General features: G+C 43.6%; 1 protein-coding gene across 1 annotated transcript in view; it reads right to left on the bottom strand.

The window, feature by feature from the left end:
• LOC110535063 (hemicentin-1) overlaps positions 1-24,657 on the bottom strand; it is an 83,302-nt gene that overhangs the window by 17,860 nt on the left and 40,785 nt on the right. Inside the window, exons 25-58 of the mRNA XM_036935794.1 lie at positions 22,850-22,933; positions 15,083-15,274; positions 14,333-14,463; positions 13,231-13,378; positions 12,851-12,977; positions 12,591-12,748; positions 12,157-12,435; positions 11,894-12,036; positions 11,632-11,782; positions 11,272-11,505; positions 11,044-11,157; positions 10,720-10,907; positions 10,305-10,401; positions 9,988-10,149; positions 9,750-9,863; positions 9,440-9,636; positions 9,206-9,287; positions 8,955-9,086; positions 8,667-8,810; positions 8,351-8,510; positions 8,128-8,252; positions 7,830-8,013; positions 7,616-7,713; positions 5,390-5,659; positions 5,047-5,240; positions 4,863-4,944; positions 4,622-4,758; positions 4,369-4,510; positions 1,306-1,450; positions 1,078-1,205; positions 718-874; positions 484-605; positions 228-392; positions 11-118 (exon numbers count right to left, since the gene is read on the bottom strand). Of these exons, the coding sequence (XP_036791689.1) occupies positions 11-118; positions 228-392; positions 484-605; positions 718-874; positions 1,078-1,205; positions 1,306-1,450; positions 4,369-4,510; positions 4,622-4,758; positions 4,863-4,944; positions 5,047-5,240; positions 5,390-5,659; positions 7,616-7,713; positions 7,830-8,013; positions 8,128-8,252; positions 8,351-8,510; positions 8,667-8,810; positions 8,955-9,086; positions 9,206-9,287; positions 9,440-9,636; positions 9,750-9,863; positions 9,988-10,149; positions 10,305-10,401; positions 10,720-10,907; positions 11,044-11,157; positions 11,272-11,505; positions 11,632-11,782; positions 11,894-12,036; positions 12,157-12,435; positions 12,591-12,748; positions 12,851-12,977; positions 13,231-13,378; positions 14,333-14,463; positions 15,083-15,274; positions 22,850-22,933 (5,094 nt within the window). The remainder of the gene's footprint in view (positions 1-10; positions 119-227; positions 393-483; positions 606-717; positions 875-1,077; positions 1,206-1,305; positions 1,451-4,368; positions 4,511-4,621; positions 4,759-4,862; positions 4,945-5,046; positions 5,241-5,389; positions 5,660-7,615; positions 7,714-7,829; positions 8,014-8,127; positions 8,253-8,350; positions 8,511-8,666; positions 8,811-8,954; positions 9,087-9,205; positions 9,288-9,439; positions 9,637-9,749; positions 9,864-9,987; positions 10,150-10,304; positions 10,402-10,719; positions 10,908-11,043; positions 11,158-11,271; positions 11,506-11,631; positions 11,783-11,893; positions 12,037-12,156; positions 12,436-12,590; positions 12,749-12,850; positions 12,978-13,230; positions 13,379-14,332; positions 14,464-15,082; positions 15,275-22,849; positions 22,934-24,657) is intronic.

Raw genomic sequence — 24,657 nt, 5'->3', positions numbered from 1 at the left:
GAGGACCCACCTTGCACTGTGAGAGTGATGTGTTTGTGGGTCACTCCTGCAGGGTTCCGGGCAGAGCAGGTGTACCTCCCTGCATGACTGGGGGTAGCAGCTGTGATCTCCAGAACTCCTGGATCCAAACAGTACAGTAACACAACAATGAACACCAAAGTACTAACATGACAGGATCCCTGATGGCAACAGCACCATGTTACCCTCTGAGCAGCAAGTGTACCTACCTGTGGGCAGGACTCGGTAACTTCCTCCCCGGGATCCCAGCTTGGCTCCACTCTTGGTCCAGCTGACAGTGGGCTCTGGGATGCCCTGTGCCTGGCATGGCAGCACCACAGGGGCCATTTTGATAGCAGTGACTGTTGTAATGTCATCTTCAATGGTTGGAGCGACTGAGAGACAGAGAGGAGAAGTCTGTTCTGCTGTATGTGAGATGAAAGGGCAGTCTGCAAACGTCTGAGTAGGACCTCAAAGCAACAATACCTTGTAGGATGACCTCAATGACCTGGCGCTCCTCTCCAACCTCATTGGCTGCTGTGCATTCAAAGTATCCCTCATCCTGATTGGATGGAGAGGAAATTGTCAGAGATCCAGAGGAGAGTAACCTTAAAAAAAAATGTTAAAAAAAGTCAAAGGCAATACTTCAGAATGAATCCATTTGGATTTATGTCCATTGTGTTATAATTCACACAGGAGAGGTCATTCTGCTTCATTTACTTGTATGTGCCAGGCTGCTGGTTGGGGTCTAGTGGAGTGCCGTTCCTCTTCCAGGTGACTTTAGGGGCTGGTATACCTGTAGTCTCACAGCTCAGTACGGCTCTCATCCCTGTGGTCACCGTCACATTGAAAGGACCAGGACTGATCGAGGGACCCACTACAGGGACACAACATGGAGTCATAAGGAATGACATACAGATATGTATGGCATACAAACACATTTGACTGTAAGGCGCTGACTGTAATGCAGTGGCTGAAAATCACTCTGGATAATGTCTACTAAATGTCCTAAATGTTCATGTAAAAACGTAAATATACCGTGTTATGGTGTGATTCTGTAATTCTCTGAGTTGTATTTACCTAACACACGTAAGTCCATCCCACTATGATCTGATCCGGCCTGATTGGACACGGTGCAGTAGTAGCGGCCAGCGTCACTTAGCTGAACAGCCTTTACACGCAGAGAGCCTTCAGACAGCATGGTGTACCTGGGACACACGCAATCAATCAGCGAACTGGACTATCTACCCATCTGTATAAAGACAGTATCCCAACAACCTCTATAGCCTAAGTTAAGTAAGCCCTTACTTGTTATTGTCAGGATCTATAGGGATGCCATTTTTCCTCCACATGACCCTAGGTGAGGTTTCCCCCTCTACTTCACAGGGCAGGACTGCATCCTGCCGGATATGTGCAGTGACCTCAGAGCTGCTCTCTCTGATGACTGGTGGCACTGAGGAAAAAAAGAAAAGAAAACACACGTTCAAATGGATTAAACTTTAATCGGATGAGTCCAAATTTGAGATTTTTGGTTCCAACCGGCATGTCTTTGTGAGACGCAGAGTAGGTGAACGGAGTATCTCTGCATGTGTGGTTCCCACCCTGAAGCATGGAGGAGGAGGTGTGACAGTGTGAGGGTGCTTTGCTGGCAACACTGTCTGTGATTTATTTAGAATTCAAGGCACACTTAACCAGCAAGGCTACCACAGCATTCTGCAGCGATACACCATCCCAACCCATTTGGTTTGCGCTTAGTGGGACTATCATTTGTTTTTCGACAGGACATTGACCCAACACACCTCCAGGCTGTGTAAGGGCTATTTGACCAAGAAGTAGAGTGATGGAGAGCTGCATCAGATGACCTGGCCTCCACAATTGAGATGGTTTGGGATGATTTGGACCGCAGAGTGAAGGAAAAGCAGCCAACAAGTGCTCAACATATGTGGGAACAAGACTGTTGGAAAAGCATTCCAGGCGAAGCTGGTTGAGAGAATGCCAAGAGTGAGCTTGTGTGGCCTAACACGTCGCGGTTGAATCATTGTTGCTCCAAGACATTTTCACTTCACAGTAACAGCACTTACAGTTGATTGGGGCAGCTCTAGCAGGGCAAAAAAAGTTGGAAACTGATTTGTTGAAAAGTGGCATCCTATGATGGTGCCACGTTAAAAGTCACTGAGCTCTTCATTAAGACCATTCTACTGCCAATGTTTGTCTACGGAGATTGCATACACTGTATATACACATATATTAATTATACTGAACAAAAATATAAACGCAAAATGTAAAGTTGTGGTCCTATGTTTCATGAGCTGACATAAAAGATCCCAGAAATGTTCTATATGCACAAAAAATATGTTTACATCCCTGTTAGTGAGCATTTCTCCATCGCCAAGATAATCCATCCACTTGACAGGTGTGGCATATCAAGAAGATGATTAAACAGCATGATCATTACACAGGTGCACCTTGTGCTGGGGACAATAAAAGGCCATTCTAAAACGTGCACTTTTGTCACACAACACAATGCCACAGATGTGTCAAGGTTTGAGAGAGCGTGCAATTGGCATGCTGACTGCAGTAATGTCCACCAGAGCTGTTGACAGAGAATTTAATGTTCATTACTCTACCATAAGCCGTATGTCCATCCGGCCTCACAACCACTGACCACGTGTAAGGTTTGCTGATGTCAACGTTGTGAACAAATCAAATCAAATTTTATTTGTCACATACACATGGTTAGCAGATGTTAATGCGAGTGTAGCGAAATGCTTGTGCTTCTAGATCCGACAATGCAGTAATAACCAACAAGTAATCTAACTAACAATTCCAAAACTACTGTCTTGTAGACAGTGTAAGGGGATAAAGAATATGTACATAAGGATATATGAATGAGTGATGGTACAGAGCAGCATAGGCAAGATACAGTAGATGGTATCGAGTACAGTATATACATATGAGATGAGTATGTAAACAAAGTGGCATAGTTAAAGTGGCTAGTGATACATGTATTACATAAGGATACAGTCGATGATATAGAGTACAGTATATACGTATGCATATGAGATGAATAATGTAGGGTAAGTAACATTATATAAGGTAGCATTGTTTAAAGTGGCTAGTGATATATTTACATCATTTCCCATCAATTCCCATTATTAAAGTGGCTGGAGTTGAGTCAGTGTCAGTGTGTTGGCAGCAGCCACTCAATGTTAGTGGTGGCTGTTTAACAGTCTGATGGCCTTGAGATAGAAGCTGTTTTTCAGTCTCTCGGTCCCAGCTTTGATGCACCTGTACTGACCTCGCCTTCTGGATGATAGCGGGGTGAACAGGCAGTGGCTCGGGTGCCCCATGGTGCCGGTGGGGTTATGGTATGGGCAGGCATCAGCTACGAACAATGAACACATTGTTCGATGGAAATTTAAATGCGCAGAGATACCGTGACGAGGTCCTGAGGCCCATTGTTGTGCCATTCATCCGACGCCATCCCTTCATGTTTCAGCATGGCCCCATGTCGCAAGGATCTGTACACAATTTATGAAAGCTGAAAATGTCCCAGTTCCTCCATAGCCTGCAAACTCACCAAACATGTCACCCATTGAGCATTTTTGGGATGCTCTGGATCGACATGTAAAACAGTGTGTTCCAGTTCCCGCCAATATCCAGCAACTTCACACAGCCATTGAAATGAAGTGGGACAACATTCCACAGGCCACAATCAACATCCTGGAGATGTGTCACACTGCATGAGGCAAATAGTGATCACACCAGATACGGACTGGTTTTCTGATCCATGCCCCTAAACATTTTTTTAAGTATCTGTCCCCAGTCATGTGAAATCCATAGATTAGGGCCTGATTAATTTTTCTAAATTGACTGATTTCCCTATGAACTGTAACTCAGTAAAATCCTTGAATTGTTGTATGTTGCGTATATATTTTTGTTCAATGTTGTCAGAAGGTGAGTGTAGCTGGTGCAGGAAGTCAGGCGCAGGAGAGCAACGTACTTCACTCAACAAAATAAAGGCACAAGGTAAACAAATACACTTGACCAAAATACCAACGGTAAATATTATGCACGGGTGAACACAGCACCTGTCGAAAAACCAGCCATCTTAACCGAACTGAACATAGAAATAATCACGCACAACAAACATGGGGGAAACAGAGGGTTAAATACATGAACGAGTAATTGGATAATGAAAACCAGGTGTGTAGAAAATAAAGACAAAACCAATGGAAAAGGAAAGATGGTCCCCGAACGCCGCCCGTACAAGGAATGTGACCGACCTCGGCGGAAGTCATGACAAATGTAAATTAAATTCACTTAATGCATGATCCCAATCCTGTTTAACTCATCATCTCATCAACTCACAGAGGATCTCCACAGTGAAGAAAAGGCTGGTGCTTCCGGCCATGTTGGTGACCACGCAGCTGTACTGGCCACTGTCTTGAGGCCTAACATTCTGGATCTCCAGGTACTGACCCCCGGCAAGCCTCTGGATGCGACCCCCCAGCTGGAACCAGGAGAGAAAGGGAGAGATAGGGCGACAGAGAGAGAGACAGAATCAATAAGATGATATAACACCATGTATTGTGATTCCTGCCACCCTGACGTCCAGTCTGACCTGTAGTCTCACGTCGTCCTTGTACCATTCTATGTCAGGTGCAGGGTCAAGGTCAGTCTGGCACTCCATAGTCAGGTGTCCTTTGGCTGGGACTGACAACAATCTGACATCATCAGAGCCAAGAAGAGTTGGCGGAACTGGAACAGGGAGACACAACCGTTGATAATCAGAATCAGACTTACAAGTACCTTGTCATCTTTTGGCAGGACCAACAAGTATGGCTAGTAAACGCATGTGTGACCTTGAACCCGGACCCAATGGTTCTTTCCATCCTCTCCCGCTGAGCTGGTAGCCAGACAGGTATAAAGACCTGCATCCTCTACCTAACAACCAAGATATCACTGGTTATTATCTGGTGTTTATCATAATTCAGCAATAAGGTCTGAATGGCAACTAAATGCTGTGTCATTGGGTTTGTGACTCACCTGCACTTGGGTAATCCTAAGAAAGTGTCCATCCTCCTGCACTATCTCACTATCTCCCTGTAAGGGGTGCCCATCCTTGAGCCAGCTGAGGGTAGGAGGAGGGATGCCCTCGGCAGTACACTCCAGCTCCAGAGCAGTGTTCACAGCTACCATCAACTCTTCTGGAGAACTGGAGATGGAAATCTTTGGAGGAACTGTATCGGACAAAACGACGCCATTGTTAAAACACAAAATAAATACTAAACATGACATCCCTTTCCTATTGCTTCAGTGGAGTTTTAACTTTTTATCTGTTTGTAGGTTATGTTTGGGTGAATGGAGAATGTTTATTCTGTCTGCTCACCTAACACAGTGAGGTTGAAGCTCTTGGTGCTGCTGCCAGCCTGGTTGCTGGCGACACAGCTGTAGAGGCCTCTGTCAGAGAGCCCCACATCAGGCAGCTGCAGCCGGGTCTCCTGGCCGTCCAACAGCAGGTTACGGTGCAGGGACAGGGGCTGGCCGTCCTTCAGCCAGGTCAGGGAGGGAGGAGGGACACCCCGCGCCTCACAGGTCAGTGTCACCAAGGACCCCCGCACCACTGTGACTGACTCTACAGGCTCCACACCTGGAGGCACTGACACAGAGACAGATACACAGATTAGATGTTGACAGATTAATCGGAATGGCCGATTAATTAGGGGCGATTTCAAGTTTTCATAACAATCGAAAATCTGTATTTTTGGACACCGATTTGACCGATTTGTTTTTTACACCTTTATTTAACTCGGCAAGTCAGTTACGAACACATTCTTATTTTCAATGACGGCCTAGAAATGGTGGGTAAACTGCCTTGTTCAGGGGCAGAACGACACATTTTTACCTTGTCAGCTCGGGGATTCGTTTTTGCAACCTTCCGGTTACTAGTCCAATGCTCTAACCGCCTGCCTGACATTGCACTCCACGAGGAGCCTGCGTGGCAGGCTGACTACCTGTTACGCGAGGGCAGCAAGAAGCCAAGGTAAGTTGCTAGCTAGCATTAAACTTATCATATAAAAAACAATCAATCTTAACATAATCACTAGTTAACTACACATGGTTGATGAAATTACTAGTTTATCTAGCGTGTCCTGCTTTGCATATAATCGATACGGTGCCTGTTAGTTTCTCATCGAATCACAGCCTACTTTGCCAAACGGGTGATTTAGCATCGTCTTTGCACCAAACCTAACCATAAACATCAATGCCTTTCTTTAAAATCAATACACAAGTATATATTTTTAAACCTGCATATTAAGTTAATATTTCCTGCTAACATGAATTTCTTATAATTAGGGAAATTGTGTATATGCAGCAGTTTGGGCCGCCTGGCTCGTTGCGAACTGTGTGAAATCCATTTATTCCTAACAAAGACCGTATTAATTTGCCAGAATTGTACATAATTATGACATAACATTGAAGTTTGTACAATGTAACAGCAATATTTAGACTTAGGGATGCCATCCGTTAGATAAAATACGGAACGGTTCCATATTTCACTGAAAAAATAAATGTTTTGTTTTCGAAATTATACTTTCCGGATTCGACCATATTAATGACCAAAGGCTCGTATTTCTGTCTGTTATTATGTTATAATTAAGTCTATGATTTGATATTTGATAGAGCAGTCTGACTGAGCGATGGTAGGCAGCAGCAGGCTCGTAAGCATTCATTCAAACAGCACTTTCGTGTGTTTGCCAGCAGCTCTTCGCTGTGCTTCAAGCATTGAGCTGTTTATGACTTCAAGCCTATCAACTCCCAAGTTTAGGCTGGTGTAACCGATGTGAAATGGCTAGCTAGTTAGCGGAGTGCGCGCTAATAGCGTTTCAAACGTCACTCGCTCTGAGACTTGGAGTAGTTGTTCCCCTTGCTCTGCAAGGGCCGCGGCTTTTGTGGAGCGATGGGAAACGATACTTCGAGGATGGCTGTTGTCGTGTTCCTGGTTCGAGCCCAGGTAGGGGCGAGGAGAGGGACGGAAGCTATACTGTTACACTGGCAATACTATAGTGCCTATAAGAACATCCAATAGTCAAAGGTATATGAAATACAAATGGTATAGAGAGAAATAGTCCTATAATTCCTATAATAACTACAACCTAAAACTTATTACCTGGGAATATTGAAGACTAATGTTAAAAGGAACCACCAGCTTTCATATGTTCTCATGTTCTGAGCAAGGAACTTAAACGTTAGCTTTTTTACATGGCACATATTGCACTTTTACTTTCTTCTCCAACACTTTGTTTTTGCATTATTTAAACCAAATTGAACATGTTTCATTATTTATTTGAGGCTAAATTGATTTTATTTATGTATTATATTAAGTTAAAATAAGTGTTCATTCAGTATTGTTGTAATTGTCATTATTACAAATCAATAAAATAAAATGTCTGATTAATCGGTATCGGCCTTTTTTTGTTCCTCCAATAATCGGTATCGATATTGGTGTTGAAAAATCATAATCGGTCGACCTCTAACACAGATATCAGTACACACAGATACAGCTCCTTCAGATCAGTAGTGTACGCATCAACAGGAGATGGGGAGTTAGTACCTTGAACCTGTACGTCAAAGTTGAGCTCGGCGAGGCCAGCGCGACTGCGTGCCACACATGTATAGATCCCAGAGTCTGCCAGCTGCACTGGAGAAATCCTACACACACAGGGCATATACACAGCTCCAACACACTTTCTAAAACATTATCCTTCATTAAGGCATTTTTATGAGAGAGGAACTAAACTTGACATTTGACATGTGTAGAATCTTACCTAAGTACAGCGTCTGCTGAGAGAAGGCGGGTACGGGGAGACAGGAGCAGGGGGCGTCCATTTCTCAGCCAGCTGATCTGAGGTGGAGGGTTTCCCGCTGCCTGGCACTCCAGTGTCACCACACTGTCCTGGGTGGTCTGCACCTCTCTGGGGACGCTAGTCTCGCCCAGGATAGAGGGGGGTACTGAGGGGCATTACAAAATCATTGTTACCTAGAATCTAAAAAACTTCTGGAAAGATCAGTACCAATTAACTTAGGACATATTTTTGATCAACAGGTATATACAAGACAACAGACCCAGTACAAAGAGGGTGTAGATCTTGTTCTCCTGGCCAGCAGGGCTGACAGCCAGACAGGTGTACGTCCCAGAGTCCTCAGGCCTGAGCCTTAACAGGGTTAGAGTGCTCCCATCAGGGGCTATGCTGTAATTCAGGAGACAAACATATCAGTGATTACTAAGAGCACAACACTGGTACACAGACCTAGGCTGGAGTCTGCACTGTAAGCAAGACGGAATCACTCTATTTTTTTGGGGTCTGAATCTTCCAGAGTGGCGCCGTTCTTCAGCCAGCTGAGGTGGGGTGCAGGTGTCCCTGTCACTCTGCACTCCAGAGTCAGATCATCGCCCACTGGGGCACTCAGGTCAGACGAGTGGCCAGAGTCCAGGATCGTGGGCGACACTGAAACAAAAGGTCAGCAATATGACTCACAGCACTGACTCAAAGTGGAACAGAGGCCATGCAGAAGGTTGTGATTCTCTTACAAAATGTGATTCTCTTGGGTTTAATCTAATTTTCAAAGGTTGGAGATTGTGTAGTGGATAGCCTGTAGCCTACCTTGCACTGTGAGAGTGTAATCCTTCTGAGTCTCTCCCTCCCTGTTCTTGGCCACACAGGTGTAGGTCCCAGCGTGAGAGAGGGTGAGAGGACCCAGCTCCAGTCTGTTGCCTTGTACCGACCACTGCCACTGCAGACTGCTCTCTGGGTAGGAAGAAAACACACCGAGGTCAGCCTACACCAGCAGCTGGAGGTCTCATTCATTCAATAGCATTAATACAAGTGTCAAAATGTGATCTTGTCAAAACTGAATTTTCACAGTTCATTTATGAAACTTCACCCTCTTACCAATAGGGGTGCCATCCTTCAGCCAGGTGATGCTAGGTACTGGGACCCCTGTAGCTTCACACAACAAGGTGACATGGGAGCCCAGGTTTTGAGTGAGAGACTCATGAAGAGGCCCATCCAGGACAGGGGGAACTGAGGAGAGGAACATCATAGAGAGAATGAGATTCATTATACTGTGACATCTGATATGCCAGTATTACCACATGTAAGAAACATATCTAATTGGAGGGAACATGGGAGGCAAGTCTCACCATGGACAGTCAAGCGGAAGGTCCTGTCCACCTGTCCAGCCACATTGGACACCTTGCAGGTGTAGATTCCACCATCAGCCATCTATGGACCATGAACCATAGATAGTGTGAAACAGAACAACAGTGTTTCACCTTGATACTTAAAACAGGGTTAATCTCATGCCCTCAGTTATCAGTGCTAATGCTTGAGACAGTTAGAGTTTCACAAACTGAAGGTGATGACAGTGTGTTTACCTGCACTCCCATGATCTCCAGTGTCTGCTGGTCCACCTTCAGTCCATTCCCAGCTGCCAGCTGTAGCCCGTTCCTGTACCATGTGACCTCAGGCTCTGGGATCCCCCGAGCCTCACAGCGCAGAGTGACAGACGAGCCCATCTGAGGGGTCACGAACTCTGACTCAGAGTCAAGGCGGGGCTTCAACGTGGGCAGGACTGTAAAACCACAGCAGGAATAAAATAGTAACTGTAAATCCTAATCCAGATATTGTAGCAGGTGAAGTGTGACACTGATGAGGGCAGCACAATACTAGCGTAGTGTTTCTCACCATAAACACTGAGTAGGATGCTCTTCTGGTCCTGGCCTGCTGAGTTGGTGGCAGTGCACACGTACTGTCCCGCATCCTCTAGTCTGGCCCGGGGCAGCTGCAGCATCTGACCTCCTACAGTACAGACAATACATAGATTACAATGCATAGTTTTTGTACAGTGATTTCATCAGACATTTGAGTACACTGGGAGTTATGAAGCGTGCTCTGGGCAATGTGTTTAGGAGCTAGCTCTGACCTGGCAGGATGTGGATTCCCATGCTGAACTGGAGGATCTGTCCATCTCTGGTCCATGTTATCTCTGGAGGAGGGTACGCCTGGACGTCACACAGCAGGGACACCATGTGTCCCTGGATCACACTCACCTCCTCCTCCCTGCCAGCCACCATCCTTGGGGGAACTGGAGAGGAACAGGAATCAACTATCACATGTCACATACATTCACAATAACACACACACATTCACAGGAAACCAGAAAGTACCCCTGTCCTTCCTGTGTGAATTGAAAGAATCCTCTCAATGTGGTATTTGAATGACATTTATATTCCATCTGACCTTGCACTGTTAGACTGAAGAGCTTTTCCACTGCTCCAACCTTGTTTTCAGCCACACAAAGGTAACCAGCCATGTCTGATACCTGCACACTGAGGACCTGAAAGACAGAATAACATAACACTATTGACCTACACCTCTTTACCAAAAAAACCTGTTTAGATATTTTCAAAAACACAAGTGCTACAATAAAAATAAACATCAAATCAATAAAAACACACAGTACAGCATATAAAGACACAAAAGGCCACAAACTATCCCATGACAGAGGTCCCTGTATTGCATTATAATATATTAGTGACACCAGCAGAGGAGGGGTGGGGGGCAGGGAGGTGTTGACATTCAACCAAGTGAAGTTCTGACACTGTAATATGCAGTGCATTGCTTTGTTCCAACCATGTCATAATGGGAATCTGACCTGTAGTTGTCTCCCGTCCTTACTGATGCTGTGGTGTTGTCCGGAGTGCAGTGGTGTGCCGTCCCTCAGCCAGGAGATTGCTGGTGCTGGATGACCCGTTACGTCACAGTGGAGAGCCACTGTGCTGTTCACTATCGCTCCTATCTCCTGCATGAACTCATCCAATTGGCCAGTTATCACTGGGGGAACTGGGCAAACAGGACGTCAACATAGAGAAACATTAGCAAATGACTCCTTGGCCTTTTCATACATGTAATAGTTGTTAGGCTATCACTGAACAATGAGTTGATATAATGACAGGAAGTAGTAAGAAAGCATGCCTACCCAGCACATCCAGGTCAAAGTGCATGCGGTCCTCTCCTGCTTCGTTCACTGCCTGACATGTATATTTTCCAGCATCCTCCTGCTGGACCCGAGGGATCTGGAGCACCTGCCCACCTAGAGAACAACAACATAACACAGCATCACAGTGGAGCTGATGCTGCAGTAATGCCATACTGGTCGTTGTACCGGTTTGTTATCCTAGACCTAGAGGGCATGGACCCCTCTCACCTGGAAGCAGTACCACTCCGTCAGCAGTGGAGAGCTTGTGTCCCTCTCTATACCAGCTAAGATGGGGCGGGGGGATGGCATTACTCTCACAGGACAGGCTGATGGGATGCCCCAGGACCACCTCTCTCTTCTCAGTTATCTCATCATCTCTGTCCCCTCCCTCCTCTTCTTCATCCTCTCCTCTCAGACCCCAGGCTGCTGCACCGTTACTCACCCGATGGAAGATGGGAGGAACTGGAGAGAGAGAGAGAAAAATAATGTTCAGTTAGTATCACAAGAGTACTATGAGATTAGGTTGCATAGTGTGAATGAACGCCTCTTGCCAAGGGCAGACAGTGTCAATTCCATGCGTGGACACACCATGAATGGTGACATAGAAGTCTCTCTTGTCCTCTCCTGCAGTGTTGGTGACCACACAGGTGTATTGTCCCTCATGGGAGAGTATGGCATTGTCTATGTGAAGGAACTGACCACTCTCACGAATACCAGTGTGGGAGTTCCTAGTCAACAACTAGAAACAGAAGGTACAACACCATCACGTTTTCATATTAGCAGAAATATACATCTATTGCGCTAAATTAAATTATGTGAAATAGCTAGACAGACAGAAACACAAACCAACCAGTCCATCTTTGAACCACTGGGTCTTGGGTTCAGGGAAGCCTTTAGCCAGACAGGACAGGGTTAATGAGCCATTGATACGCACTTTCTCATCTCGGCCGCCAAAACTCAGAGATGTAGTGTTGCCTTCAATCTGGGGTGGAACTGATCAAATGAAACAGACATTCAAAATCCTCTCCTGCATTTACATTTCATTTTGTTAATGTTAGACTACATTTTATTCTGTACACTAGAATCAACCCTCTCCCTGTCTGGTTCACTTACCAAGCACACTGAGTGAGTAGTGTTTGAGAGTGGTGCCTGCAGGGTTTGAGGCTCGGCAGGTGTAGATACCAGCACTGTCTCCATGTGCTGTCCCCAGCCGCAGCGCCTGCCCACCCCGGGTGTAGGTGAGCTGGGCACTGGACACAATGGGCTGGTTGTCCTTCAGCCAGGTGATACTGGGCATGGGAGAACCTTCTACATCACAAGGCAGAACAGTGGAGAAACCCAACACCACAGACACCTCTGAGGTCTCACTGGGGCCCCTGATGGTGGGGGGAGCTAGAGAAACAGGGGGAGGGAGGGGAGAGTGAGGATAGAGAAAGTAAATCTGCTTCATTGACAAACATTTATAAACATAGAGTTTTAATGTGATTTTTGGAAGTTTGCGTTGTATGTGTGAGTTCATTGAGAAGGAGACATGAGAGATGGGATACCTAGCACTATGAGTCTGAACTGGCGCATCTGTGTCCCAGCGCTGTTACTGGCCAGACACTGGTACAAGCCCTGGTCCCTCAGTCTGACTGTCTTCACCTTCATCACCTGGCCCTGCTCATGGAACTCCACATGGGGGTCACCATCCTTGGACAGCACCCTGGAGAGGAGGAATAGGGATCAATACACCAAAGCCTGATTGTGTACTGATTAATCCCCACACAAAATCTGATATCAAACTCATATAACTAGGAATACTCACTCTCCATCCCGGCTCCATTCTACTTTGGGGGCTGGGCGCCCACCAACCCAACACTGGACCTCCACCTCCTGTCCAGCAACCACTGACAGGTCTTGTACCCTGGACGTCCCCGAGATTACTGGTGGGGCTGACACACACACACACACACACACACACACACACACACACACACACACACACACACACACACACACACACACACACACACACACACACACACACACACACACACACACACACAAACACAATTAGGCTTAAGAAAGCATACAACTCTGCCTTGGACCTGTAATGCCTGCTTGTTCACTTTCCTTAAACTTAAAATGTAAAATCAATGGGAGCGGTAGGACCACAACTGGATTTGAAGCACTATGAAGGATCACCTTGTACTACAATGTTGTAGTTCCTTCGGGCCTGCCCGGCTGTGTTACTAGCTGTGCAGGTGAACTGGCCACCATGCTCTTCCTGGACCCGGTAGATTCTCAGAAGTCTCTTCCCATTCTGAAGGTACACTCCAAGGGAGTCCACCACCTGTACACATAATTAGTGCTTGTTACTGTATGATAAATATTGGACTGTGATAAACTAAATTACCACTTGGTGTCACTGTGTTGCTAGATACAAATAACATGATTGTCATTGACAGTTAGCAGTAGACGTATCCCAGCTAACAACAAACATTCCCACAACTTTAGAAAATGTTCCCTTATGAGTCTCATTAGGTAATTAACTAACATTTTCATAGGAATGTTCCTGTGATGTGCAAGGAATGTTTCGAAGAGACCATTTCCTTAATGTCAAATAGAACTTACCAAGAACATGGTTACCATGTTCTCACATATTAATGTTCTAGACACATTGCAAGAACATTCAAGTGTCCAGTTTCTGTGGGTTCTGAGAATATTCCATCAAAGTCCCACCAAACATACACAGAACATGGGCCTTGATTGGCTCTGCAAAAGTAACAAGATGTGATGTGTAATGATTGTTTTTGGGCACGTGTGTAGAACATTAATATCTTACATTCTGAGAACATGGAAACCATGTTCTGTGTATTTTTGATGTAACGTTGATGGAATATTCTCCTAACCCTCAGAAAACTGGACACAGGAATGTTGTATATTCTGAGAACATTGAAACCATGTTCTATGTATGTTTGGTGGGACATTGATGGAATATTGTTCTAACATTCAGGAAACTGGACTCATGAATGTTCTTGCAATGTGCAATAAAACGCATCTAGAACATTAATTAAAACATGCTAAAAAGGTTCTCAGAAGGTTTTAGTTAACATAGATATAATGTTCCCCTAACTCACGAAAAAACTGGACACTCAAACATTAGGGGAACATTACAGGTAACATTACAATAATATTCTCTCTCCCGAGAAGTGTTAACTGAGATGGTAACATACAATATACAACCTATACATTACTTCTTAGTGTTTTTTAAGAAGCTTATTTGAATGACTGGTAGGTGGCTCACATTATGTCCGTCTTTAGTCCAGGTGATTGTGGGGGAGGGGATACCAAAGGCATCACAGCCGAGAGTGAGGGGCTGCTTCAGGGTGACAGTCAGGTTCAGGGGCTGTCCATCATCCTGTATCTCGGGGGGAACTGGAGGAGTACAGGAGACAGACATCATCTGGAAGTCACCTTATTAACACATTTGTGACTAGTTTCAGTAAACTAGGTGTATGTCGCGGGTCACTACTTCACAGGAGAGCCATTTGAACGTCAACAAATGTATTTTTTGGCAGAAATGCCTTCTGGAACATGTGAAATTTCATGTGCCCTTAATAAAATATGTGTATGCCATCTGTAAATACAAAGAAGATTGTTAAATTACGAGCCTAGTTGGTTTAGCCACAGAAAAAAATGAGGCAACCTTCCCGCTAGCCATGATTGGTAGAGATAATGAGTGGGCTGCAAATGGCGAGAGATGAGTTCGGATTAGTCTGCCATATAGCACACCAAAACATTCAAAGGCCATTTTCTCAAAAGTTAGGTTACAAGTTCATTAATTCACTTTCAAAGCATAATTACTTTCCCCTTGTTCCTCAAATGCAGTGTGTGATATACCATTTTGTAGCTCTGTGTCTCTGCTTTTATCCAATGTAAAAAAACATAATTTCAAATTTTGCTACGTAAGACCGAATCAAGGCGGTCGGTCACATTTTATTGTGATCTGAACAGACATCAGGTCTGTATAAAGATCGAGTTTATGAGGTCTCACCATTCACTTTCAGCCGTGTCTTCCGCTCAACAGAGCCTGCATCATTGCTGGCCACACACTTGAAGTCCCCGCTGTGACTGGCAGATGCAGAGCCAATCACAAGAGAGCCATCTTCTGCCACAGAGAACTCTGATTGGTCAGGGAATATCCCAAGACCGTTCTTGAACCAGCGCACCTTTGGAAAGGGTGAGCCTGCGGGTGTAGAGAGAACAGAGAGGTGGTGTGTGTAGTGTTGTAAGGAGGTCTGAGGAGGGATTTATCGATCATAACTGACAGAAACAAAAGTTACTTCTGTCCCTGTACTCCCCCACAGGAGGGCTGAATGGGCAAGAGTCCCAGACTCGAAAAAGCAGGCCCTATATTTATCTGTTGGACAGCAGGACAGCAGGGGAAACATTGCCAAATTGTAACTGAGACTGAGAGGCCTATTGGTCCGTGGGCTAGGATACTTCAAGGCTAGAAAGCAGTACACAAAAGCCAAACACAATATATTGGTAGATGCCTGATTTAAAGTACTGGTGTCATGATTTACTACCAAAATCATAGGTGAGGATCCTGGGTTGGGCCAGTAGTTCAAAGCCTTGATGTGATGTATCGGTGACTGAAACAGATGTGTTTGGAGCTTTACAATGGGGAAAAGGGCCGGGAGCAGAGAAAGGGGTCTGGGATGGAGTTAGTGGTGGAGCAGGGGACTGAATGGTGTTTGGTGGGCACACCATTACCCCATATAAGCCAGTCTGAGGTATCTTTTACATAAGAAGGACAGGACATACATACAGTTGAAGTCAGAAGTTTACATACACTTAGGTTGGAGTCATTAAAACTCATTTTTCAACTACTCCACAAATGTCTTGTTAACAAACAATAGTTTTGGCAAATCGGTTAGGACATTTGCATTGTGCATGACACAAATCATTTTTCCAAAAATTGTTTACAGACGTTCTGTCTCCTAGAGATGAACATACTGTGGTGCGAAAAGTGCAAATAAATCCCAGAACAACAGCAAAGGACCGTGTGAAGATGCTGGAGAAAACAGATACAAAAGTATCTATATCCACAGTAAAACGAGTCCTATATCGACATAACCTGAAAGGTCGCTCAGCAAGTAAGAAGCCACTGCTCCAAAACCGCCATAAAAAAAGCCAGACTACGGTTTGCAACTGCACATGGGGACAAAGATCGTAATTTTTGAAGAAATGTCCTCTGGTCTGATGAAACAAAAATAGAACTATTTGGCCATAATGACCATCGTTATGTTTGGAGGATAAAGGGGGATGCTTACAAGCCGAAGAACACCATCCCAACCATAAAGCACAGGGGTAGCAGCATCATGTTGTGGGGGTGCTTTGCTGCAGGAGGGACTGGTGCACTTCACAAAATAGATGGCATCATGAGGGAGGAAAATTATGTGGATATATTGAAGAAACATCTCAAGACATCAGTCAAGAAGTTAAAGCTTGCTCGCAAATGAGTCTTCCAAATGGACGATGACCCCAAGCATACTTCCAAAGTTGTGGCAAAATGGTTTAAGTACAACAAAGTCAAGGTATTGGAGTGGCCATCACAAAGCCCTGACCTCCATTTCTATGGAAAATTTGTGGGCAAAACCGAAAAAAGCGTTTTTGCGAGCAAGGAGGCCTAAAAACCTGAGCTCTGTCAGGAAGAATAGGCCAAAATTCACCCAACTTATTCTGGGAAGCTTGTGGAAGGCTACCCGAAACGTTTGACCCAAGTGAAACAATTTAAAGACAATGCTACCAAATACTAATTGAATGTTTGTAAACTTCTAACCCACTGGGAATGTGATGAAAGAAATAAAAGCTGAACTAAATAATTCTCTCTACTATTATTCTGATAAAGTGGTGATCCTAACTGATTAAATGTCAGGAATTGTGAAAAACTGAGTTTAAATGTATTTGGCTAAGGTGTATGTAAACTTCCGACTTCAACTGTAGGTGTGTCTGACATCCAGTACAGCTTTTTGCATTAAGAGCAGAGAATGAAGTAAACCCCTGTACAATCTCTATTTACAGAACATATCCAAACACCAGAGTGAGAGGAGGCTGTACTGGAAACTAAACACATATTTCATCCCCCGTCCAAAAATACTAAACTCAGGGGACAAAGAGGAACCACAGAGAGGAACCAAAGGTAATGTTATCACCCAGTCCCACGCAGAGCACATGTTTACACTTTAGAACAGTGACTCAATTATATTATCTCATTGCTGTGAGAAAATGCATACAGATGTTCTGTGTAAAAGTAAAAACATCTCATTAAAACCTGTTTCTTGTACTTATCTGCAGGGTCCACTAGATTTCATTCAATTGTCTCTTCCATGTGTTTTTTAGACAAGTACTTGTCTTCCACTATTATTGGGCATTAAGTGTTCCTGTTGGTAAAAAAATAATATTTTCCTGATGTTAGAATCTCCTTTCATCTTCCCATTCAACATCCATGCAGACAGACACATTTATATGAAACAATGGGTGATGAACAAGCTATTGTTTCCTAGTTTCCGTTGCCAGGATCCTAGTGCTACTGCCTAGAGCTGTGACCATCTCTGCGAGGGACCCTTAACAGGTCCTACTAGTCACCCCAAACAATTCCAAACAGGTACCCAAAAGTACCTAAAATAACCCCAAAGTACCCTAAACAACTTCAAACAACCACAAACAGCTCCCCAAAACATCCAACAAGTACCCAAAACAACCCCCCCAAAGTACCCAAAACAACACAAAAGTACACAAAATATCCACAAACAGTTATCCAAAAGCAACCCAAATCCACTCAGAAACAGGGGTAACACTTCACTTGGTCAGTCCATCTGTATAGTCCTATCTACAGACTATCAGTAACATTTCAAATAATGATCTACTAACCCTAACCCTAACCATAGCCCGAAAGAACAGGTACCCGAAAGAACCCAAAAGTACTTAAAAGAACCACAAACTGGTAGCCAAAACAACACAAAACCACCCAAATGATCCGTTCAGGTTCACGTTTCAGTTTCAGTTTGGTATGTGATATATTGGGTTCAGGTCAGGATTCTATATCGTCAGTATAGCAGAAATAACAAAAGCAAAGTACAGTATGACTGAAATAGTAGATATTGGCAAAAACAAGCTGCACTACATATACAAAAGTATGTGGACTCCACTTCAAATTAGTGGATTCGGCTACTTCAGCCACACCCGTTGCTGACAGGTGTATAAATCCATAGACAAACATTGACAGTAGAATGGCCTTACTGAGGAGCTCAGTGACTTTCAACATGGCACCGTCAAAGGATGCCACCTTTCCAACAAGTCAGTACGTCAAATGTCTGTCCTCCATAATTCTACCGTTCCATAATTCTAGAATTCACATTAGCCTATGTTAGCTCAACCGTCCCAAGATCGGTGTCCCGACCTTGGGACGGTTGAGCTAACATAGGCTAATGTGATTAACATCAGGTTGTAAGAAACCCCCAAAATTCCCAGGACATAGACATATCTGATATGGCAGAAAGCTTACATTTCTGTTAATCTAACTGCACTGTCCAATTTGCAGTAGCTATTACAGTGAAATAATACCATGCTATTGTTTGGGGAGAGCGCACAATTATGAACTTGAAAATGTATGAATAAACCAATTAGGCACATTTGGGCAGTCTTGAAACAACATTTTGAATAGAAATGCAATGGTTCATTGAATCAGTCTAAAACTTTGCCCATACACTGCTGCCATCTAGTGGCCAAAGTCTAAATTGTTCCTGGGCTAGAATAATTCATTATGGCCTTTCTCTTGCATTTCAAAGACGATGGTACAATAAAAAAAATGTAAATGCATGTTTTTTTCTATGTATTATCTTTTACCAGATCTAATGTGTTATATTCTCCTACATTATTTTCACATTTCCACAAACGTCAACGTGTTTCCTTTCAAATGGTATCAAGACTATGCAAATCCTTGCTTCAGGTCCTGAGCTACAGGCAATTAGATTTGAGTATGTCATTTTAGGCAAAAATTGAAGAAAATGGGGCTAATCCTTAAGATGATGATTTTGGAATGAGATGTTCGACGAGCAGGTGTCACACACTTTTGGTCATGTAGTGTATGAACGTGTGGATATAATTATTTGCCTACTCTGGTAAATGTGTACGTGAGTGAGTGCAGATAGGGATATTTGTGTGTGTGGTTCAGGGACAGGGTTGGGGTCAATTCAGTTTCAGTTCAGTCAATTGACCCTTCGCTAAATCAAGTCCCAGAATTTTGGGCAACCAATCACAGATCTCCAATGGATAGCAACCGTCGTTGAGTCCAACACCTCGGACAAGCTCACGTTTCAAGCACATGAAAGCCAATGAGACCTATGACAAAACAGAGTTTTCATAGAAAACGTAGCTCAATTGATTAAATGTCTAAATAACAGTGAATGCACCAGGCGTACTTGCTATTGTGATTCCTGAAATGCAGAGGCTGTTGGAGTATTTTTCAAATCCGGAATTGACCACCAAAAATTGCTAATGCTAGCTAGCTCTCTAGCTGGTTAATATAATTTGTTTTCTAAAAATGTATGTCATCAGGATACAACTAGAGCAAACTAGTTAGGTCCATAAGTAGTTAGTAGCAGATTTGACTGCATGACATTGCATTCAGAGCCATCTAGTTGCTAGCCACACTACAAACTTAATTGTACCAGGTTCCCGTGAAGCAATTTTAATGACAGTCCACCACAACATACCCGATAGTCTCCAGATTAGCAAGGGGTAGTCTGTGTTGAATTTTGTTGTGTAAAAACACAATTTGAGATCATTGTGAGGGGTTTTCTCCAGTAGTTTGAATGCTCTGTGTATTACTCTGGGTACGAAATAGATAAGGTGTGTTATCACAGGATGATAGCCTAGCTTCTTCTGAGTCGATAGAGCTGTTACTTGAGCCAAAAGAGCTTGCCAGCTTGTAGTCCCAAAAACCAGAAACGAGTTACATCTGGTTCGTTCAGCCATTCCTATGGGGGAAATGATGGGGAAAAATGGAGTTTTGGGATAAACTGCGAAAATAAGGTCTGAGATTAACACAGGCTTAGAAGATTTTATATGTATTGTTCTATGACAGGGTTCCCCAGGGTTTTATTTCCCCCCTCAAACATTTTCTGAGTAAAAATAAATCAAAATGTGTATGTGGAATTTTTATTGTTGGGACATAAAAGTCTCTAAAAAAAAAAAACACCAGGAAATCAACTCAACGTGATTTTAATTTAAGAAATCTGTTCCCAAGTACTCCCACACATAATAGCGAGACACAGCGTGATCAATGTTTGAAATGATTATATATCGGGTAAACATGATATATTTTTGGGCTTCTTGCAGTCAATTTGCAGTGTACAAATGATTTGTAATTATGTTCCGGCCCCCCCACCATCCGCCCAATCATTTTTTTTTGTGCCATTGGTCATAGATCATTTTTGTAAAGTTTTACATCACATTTTTTGCAATTCTATACATTTTGCAATAGGGTAGAGAGACATTTTTTGCAGTTTTGAAGCTAATTTCCTGCAATCAAACACATTTTTGTAATGATGTATGCCATGTTAATATGATATCTAAGTGAGAATGACTAACAAAATCAATAGGGGCCCCCTGAAGGTCGGGGCCTCTGGGCACGTGCCCTGCGTGCCCGGTCAGTATTCGGTCATGATTACTTCAATCAACTAACTACCAATCAAAAATTGTTAGCTGACATGGCTAATTCAATGACTGTCAGTGACTGACATAACAAGGGAAAACGTCTGACACACAACCACATTTCTAAATTGTACCTGGTGTGTTCTACTATTCTTAATCGCAATAGTAAGTTGAGACCACGAATGAGTTCCATTTTCGGTCGGGGACCGCTTATGTCACTTATGCCTGGAACCAGCCCTGAATATCAGTCAGTCAACTTTCTTAATTATGAAGCCTTTATGTGCTTGTTTTGATCACATACATGCTTCAAAATGCACAAACAGTGATGTTAGCTGATGAAGATTATCTCATAGAATAAAATGTAGAAACTCTCCTAAGTCTGTGTTTACCACAGGCCTTATTTTCAGGCATTTATCCAACCCCCCCCCCCCCCCCCCAGGGATTACTATTGTTCTCTGTAGACCACTCCGTTCATGGCAGGAGACCAGGATTGTGTCACAGTTTACAGGAAATGTCACTGATGATGTTTGAGGGACCTGGATTATCTCTAATGTGTAATCAAATGGGTCCCTGTAGCCTGTAGAGGTGAACCAGCCCAATCAAGCAAGCCATTATTGACCTGTCTGAAACATAAACCTGAATTTATAATTTGGGTGGTTTAGTGTTGTTTTGGCTGCCCGTTTGTAGTTCTTTTGGATGATTTGGGGTACTTGTTTGTGGTTGTTTTGAGTTGTTTTGTGTACTTTTGGGTTGATTTGGGTACCTGTTTGTGGTTGTTTTTGCTGTTTAATGTACTTTTGGGCTGTTTGGAGTTCCTGTTTGGGGTTGTTTGGGGTTGTTTTGCATATGTTGGAATTGTTTTGAGTACCTTTGGGATCTTTTGGGTACTTTTGGGGTGCTTTGCGGTACTTTTGGGTTGTTTTGGGTACTTGTTTATGGTTGTTTGAAGTTGTTTTGGGTTCTTTTTAGTTGTTTTGGGTTGTATTGGGTACGTTTGGGTTGTCTTTGGGTTACCTGTTTGGGGTTGTTTAGGGTACTTTTGGGTTGTTTAGGGTACTTTGGGGTTCTTTTGGGTACTTTAAGGTTCTTTCATGTTCATGTTTGGTGGTGTTTGTTTTTTGGGGGATTGTTTGGGGTTGTTTTGAGTTCTTTGGGGTGTTACTCTGTAATGGTAACAGTGTAGCTGCCTGTCTAAGTTCTACAAGGAGGGCCAGTGGAGCCAGCCTACTCAGTAGAGGAGTACCCCAGATATCTCTGTCTATTATCTGCCAGCAGCAGTCTGTAATTAGGAATCCTCTCCCAGCAGGCCCCCTCGCAGAGCGGAGAGGAAAGCAGATGTGGCCCGCTGAGCCACATCTTCAGGCAGAATGATGTTCCAGCTGCTGCTATGTCCGTATTAGCCCACTCCTCACCTTCTCAAACATGCCCGTTACCATACAAACAACTCGATACTGGTGCCATGTGTATATAGCCAAGTTATCATTACTCATATTTTATTCCTCGTATTATTATATTTATATTATTTCTCTTTTTTTCACTACGCATTAGGAAGGGCCCGTAAGTAAGTATTTCACTGTTAGTCTACACCTGCATGTGACAAATCACATTTGATTTGATTTGAGTTGTCACCTATTTAAATACCCTGTCTACAAGAAGTTCAATGGGCCCACGCATAAGAAAGAATGCTCAAACAAACACACACACACACTTTCTCAGCCATGCTGCGTGCTACCTCCCCCTTCACCAAGATGTTAAAATAGAGACAGAAACAGTATTCAATAGAATGAAAGCACACCATTGGGATATCAGGGGTATTGAAACACACATTTGTTTCCACAGACAAATTAAGCTCTATGTAGAAAGCAGAGCAATGCCTTGAAGGTAGCTAGATAAATCCACACCTTGTCCTACATTTAATATGGAGCTAGCTCTGGGAATGATGAAAGAAAACAGTTCCATCCAAACATTACCAGAAAAAGATTCACCACATCTGTTCACTTTGGTCAGGCTGTGTAAATTGTGTATTTTTTCTGACACCAGATGTGTTTCCCTCTATAGCAAATCACCCCGGACACACATACATAAATAAATCTTATCCTACCTTCGGCGGGGCAGGGGATGGTGACCTTGCTGTTAGACACTTTCTCCATAATGGCATCTCCAGGCTCAGCGAAGGACGGGGCCTCTGTGTAAAGGATAAAGGATATAGCATTAGGACAGCACAGGGAATAAGACAAAGGGTTTATTTAGCGTCATGGGTTATAAAGGCTACTGTAAATAATATGTGTCAAGGTTAGGTTGAGATTTCTATAAGATATAGGCTTGATTTTAGTGTTAATGTTCAGCTAGAGTAGTATTAGGTAAGACAGGGGTGCTTGGGTTAATCCAGGCGGTGGGGTGAAGATGTTGTGCTACTGACCCTGACAATGTGAGTCATGTCTCCTTTGACCCCTACTCACTCGTTAACCTCCAGCTTTGACTTCCTCTAATCCTTCCCTCAGCTTAAGCTGACCTCTAAGGTCAAATATCCCCTCAATCAACACCCACTAACCTACTGACCCATGCTCTTGTCAAATAGAATGGAGTTTATAGGGCTGCTTGTTTAAAGGACCTCACGCTGCTTGCTTAGCGAGTACCACTTCCTTCGGATTCAGATCACACAAAGCTCGAACCCTGGACCTGTGCCTTGTTAGCACACGTGACCACCCTCCTAAAGCATCTTACCAGTCGGATCCAAGTGAAAAGATAGCAATTCGCTGGAGCAAGTGGGACATTTCAGGCTGAGGAATAAGTTGCACACATCCCCAGAGGCGTCATGCCCATAAGGGGTACAGGGTCACGTGCCCCTTCAGATTTGTCTTGTATAAAAATATATATATTTTTTTCTCTCTGTAATACTGTACTTATAGCCACCTAGCAATTTTATGAAGTTGGCTTTAGCTATTCCAGATATGTTCCCATCTGACAACTTCACAACTAGCTGACAATAAGCTATTTCAGCCTATCAATCAAGTTAGAGTAGTTAGCTTGTCTAACTATCTTAGCTGGCATGCCTACTGTCAAGGTTGTTAGACTTTAGAAAAGCGAGCAGTAACTAAATGTACTGAATAAGACTTACATTCCTTTCAATATTTTACACAGATTTGAGCAAACATGCAGAGAAGCATATTTAATTTCTTTAAAAAAATAACCACCAGTCAGGAAGACTGCTCAAGACAGCTCAAGAGGAATGCTTAGAAAAATAAGCCTAGATGGCAGGAAAAAGGTAAAAAAAAAAAAAAAAGGTACATTCTCACATTTACAAACGGGGGGCCTAGCCCCCCTCCAGACCACCACCCAGCCATAAAGTTCTTTGTGCCCCCTCAGATTTTGGGGGTGCATGACACCCCTGCACATCCCCATGAGCTGCACTTACATTGTGACCATATGATGCTGCTTCCAGAGAAAGCACCTCCAAAGACAACTGTCCTTGTCTACTCTGTCTTTAACCATATCAGTCCCGAGAGCCCAGCAAAAATTGGCTTTTCATTTATCTGCATGTCCAGCCCTTATATTCAGCCTCACAATGAAGTATTTTACCATTTGACATAAACAGTTGAAGTCATGAGTTTTTTTGACAAATGTACATTTAAAAAATGAAGGTCCGCCAAAGCGGTTGGTTTGCTCACGGGGAAATGAATATGACAACTGTCTGGAGGTAGTGTCAGCAACTAAGTGAGCTTGTTACAGCATTATGGACACTATGTCCCAGAGGTGTGGACAAGAGTCACATGACTTGGACTCGAGTCACAAACATGATGACTTGCAACTCGACTTTGACTTTTACACCAATGACTCGTGACTTGACTTGGACTTGAGCCTTTTGACTCGACCTGACTTGATACCCTCCCCAAGCCCAAATATAAAAAA

Source organism: Oncorhynchus mykiss, chromosome 11, assembly GCF_013265735.2.
Source record: "Oncorhynchus mykiss isolate Arlee chromosome 11, USDA_OmykA_1.1, whole genome shotgun sequence".
Taxonomy (NCBI): Eukaryota; Metazoa; Chordata; class Actinopteri; order Salmoniformes; family Salmonidae; genus Oncorhynchus; species Oncorhynchus mykiss.
The sequence above is the reverse complement of the archived record's forward strand: the minus strand, read 5'-3'. Positions and strand labels throughout refer to the sequence as shown.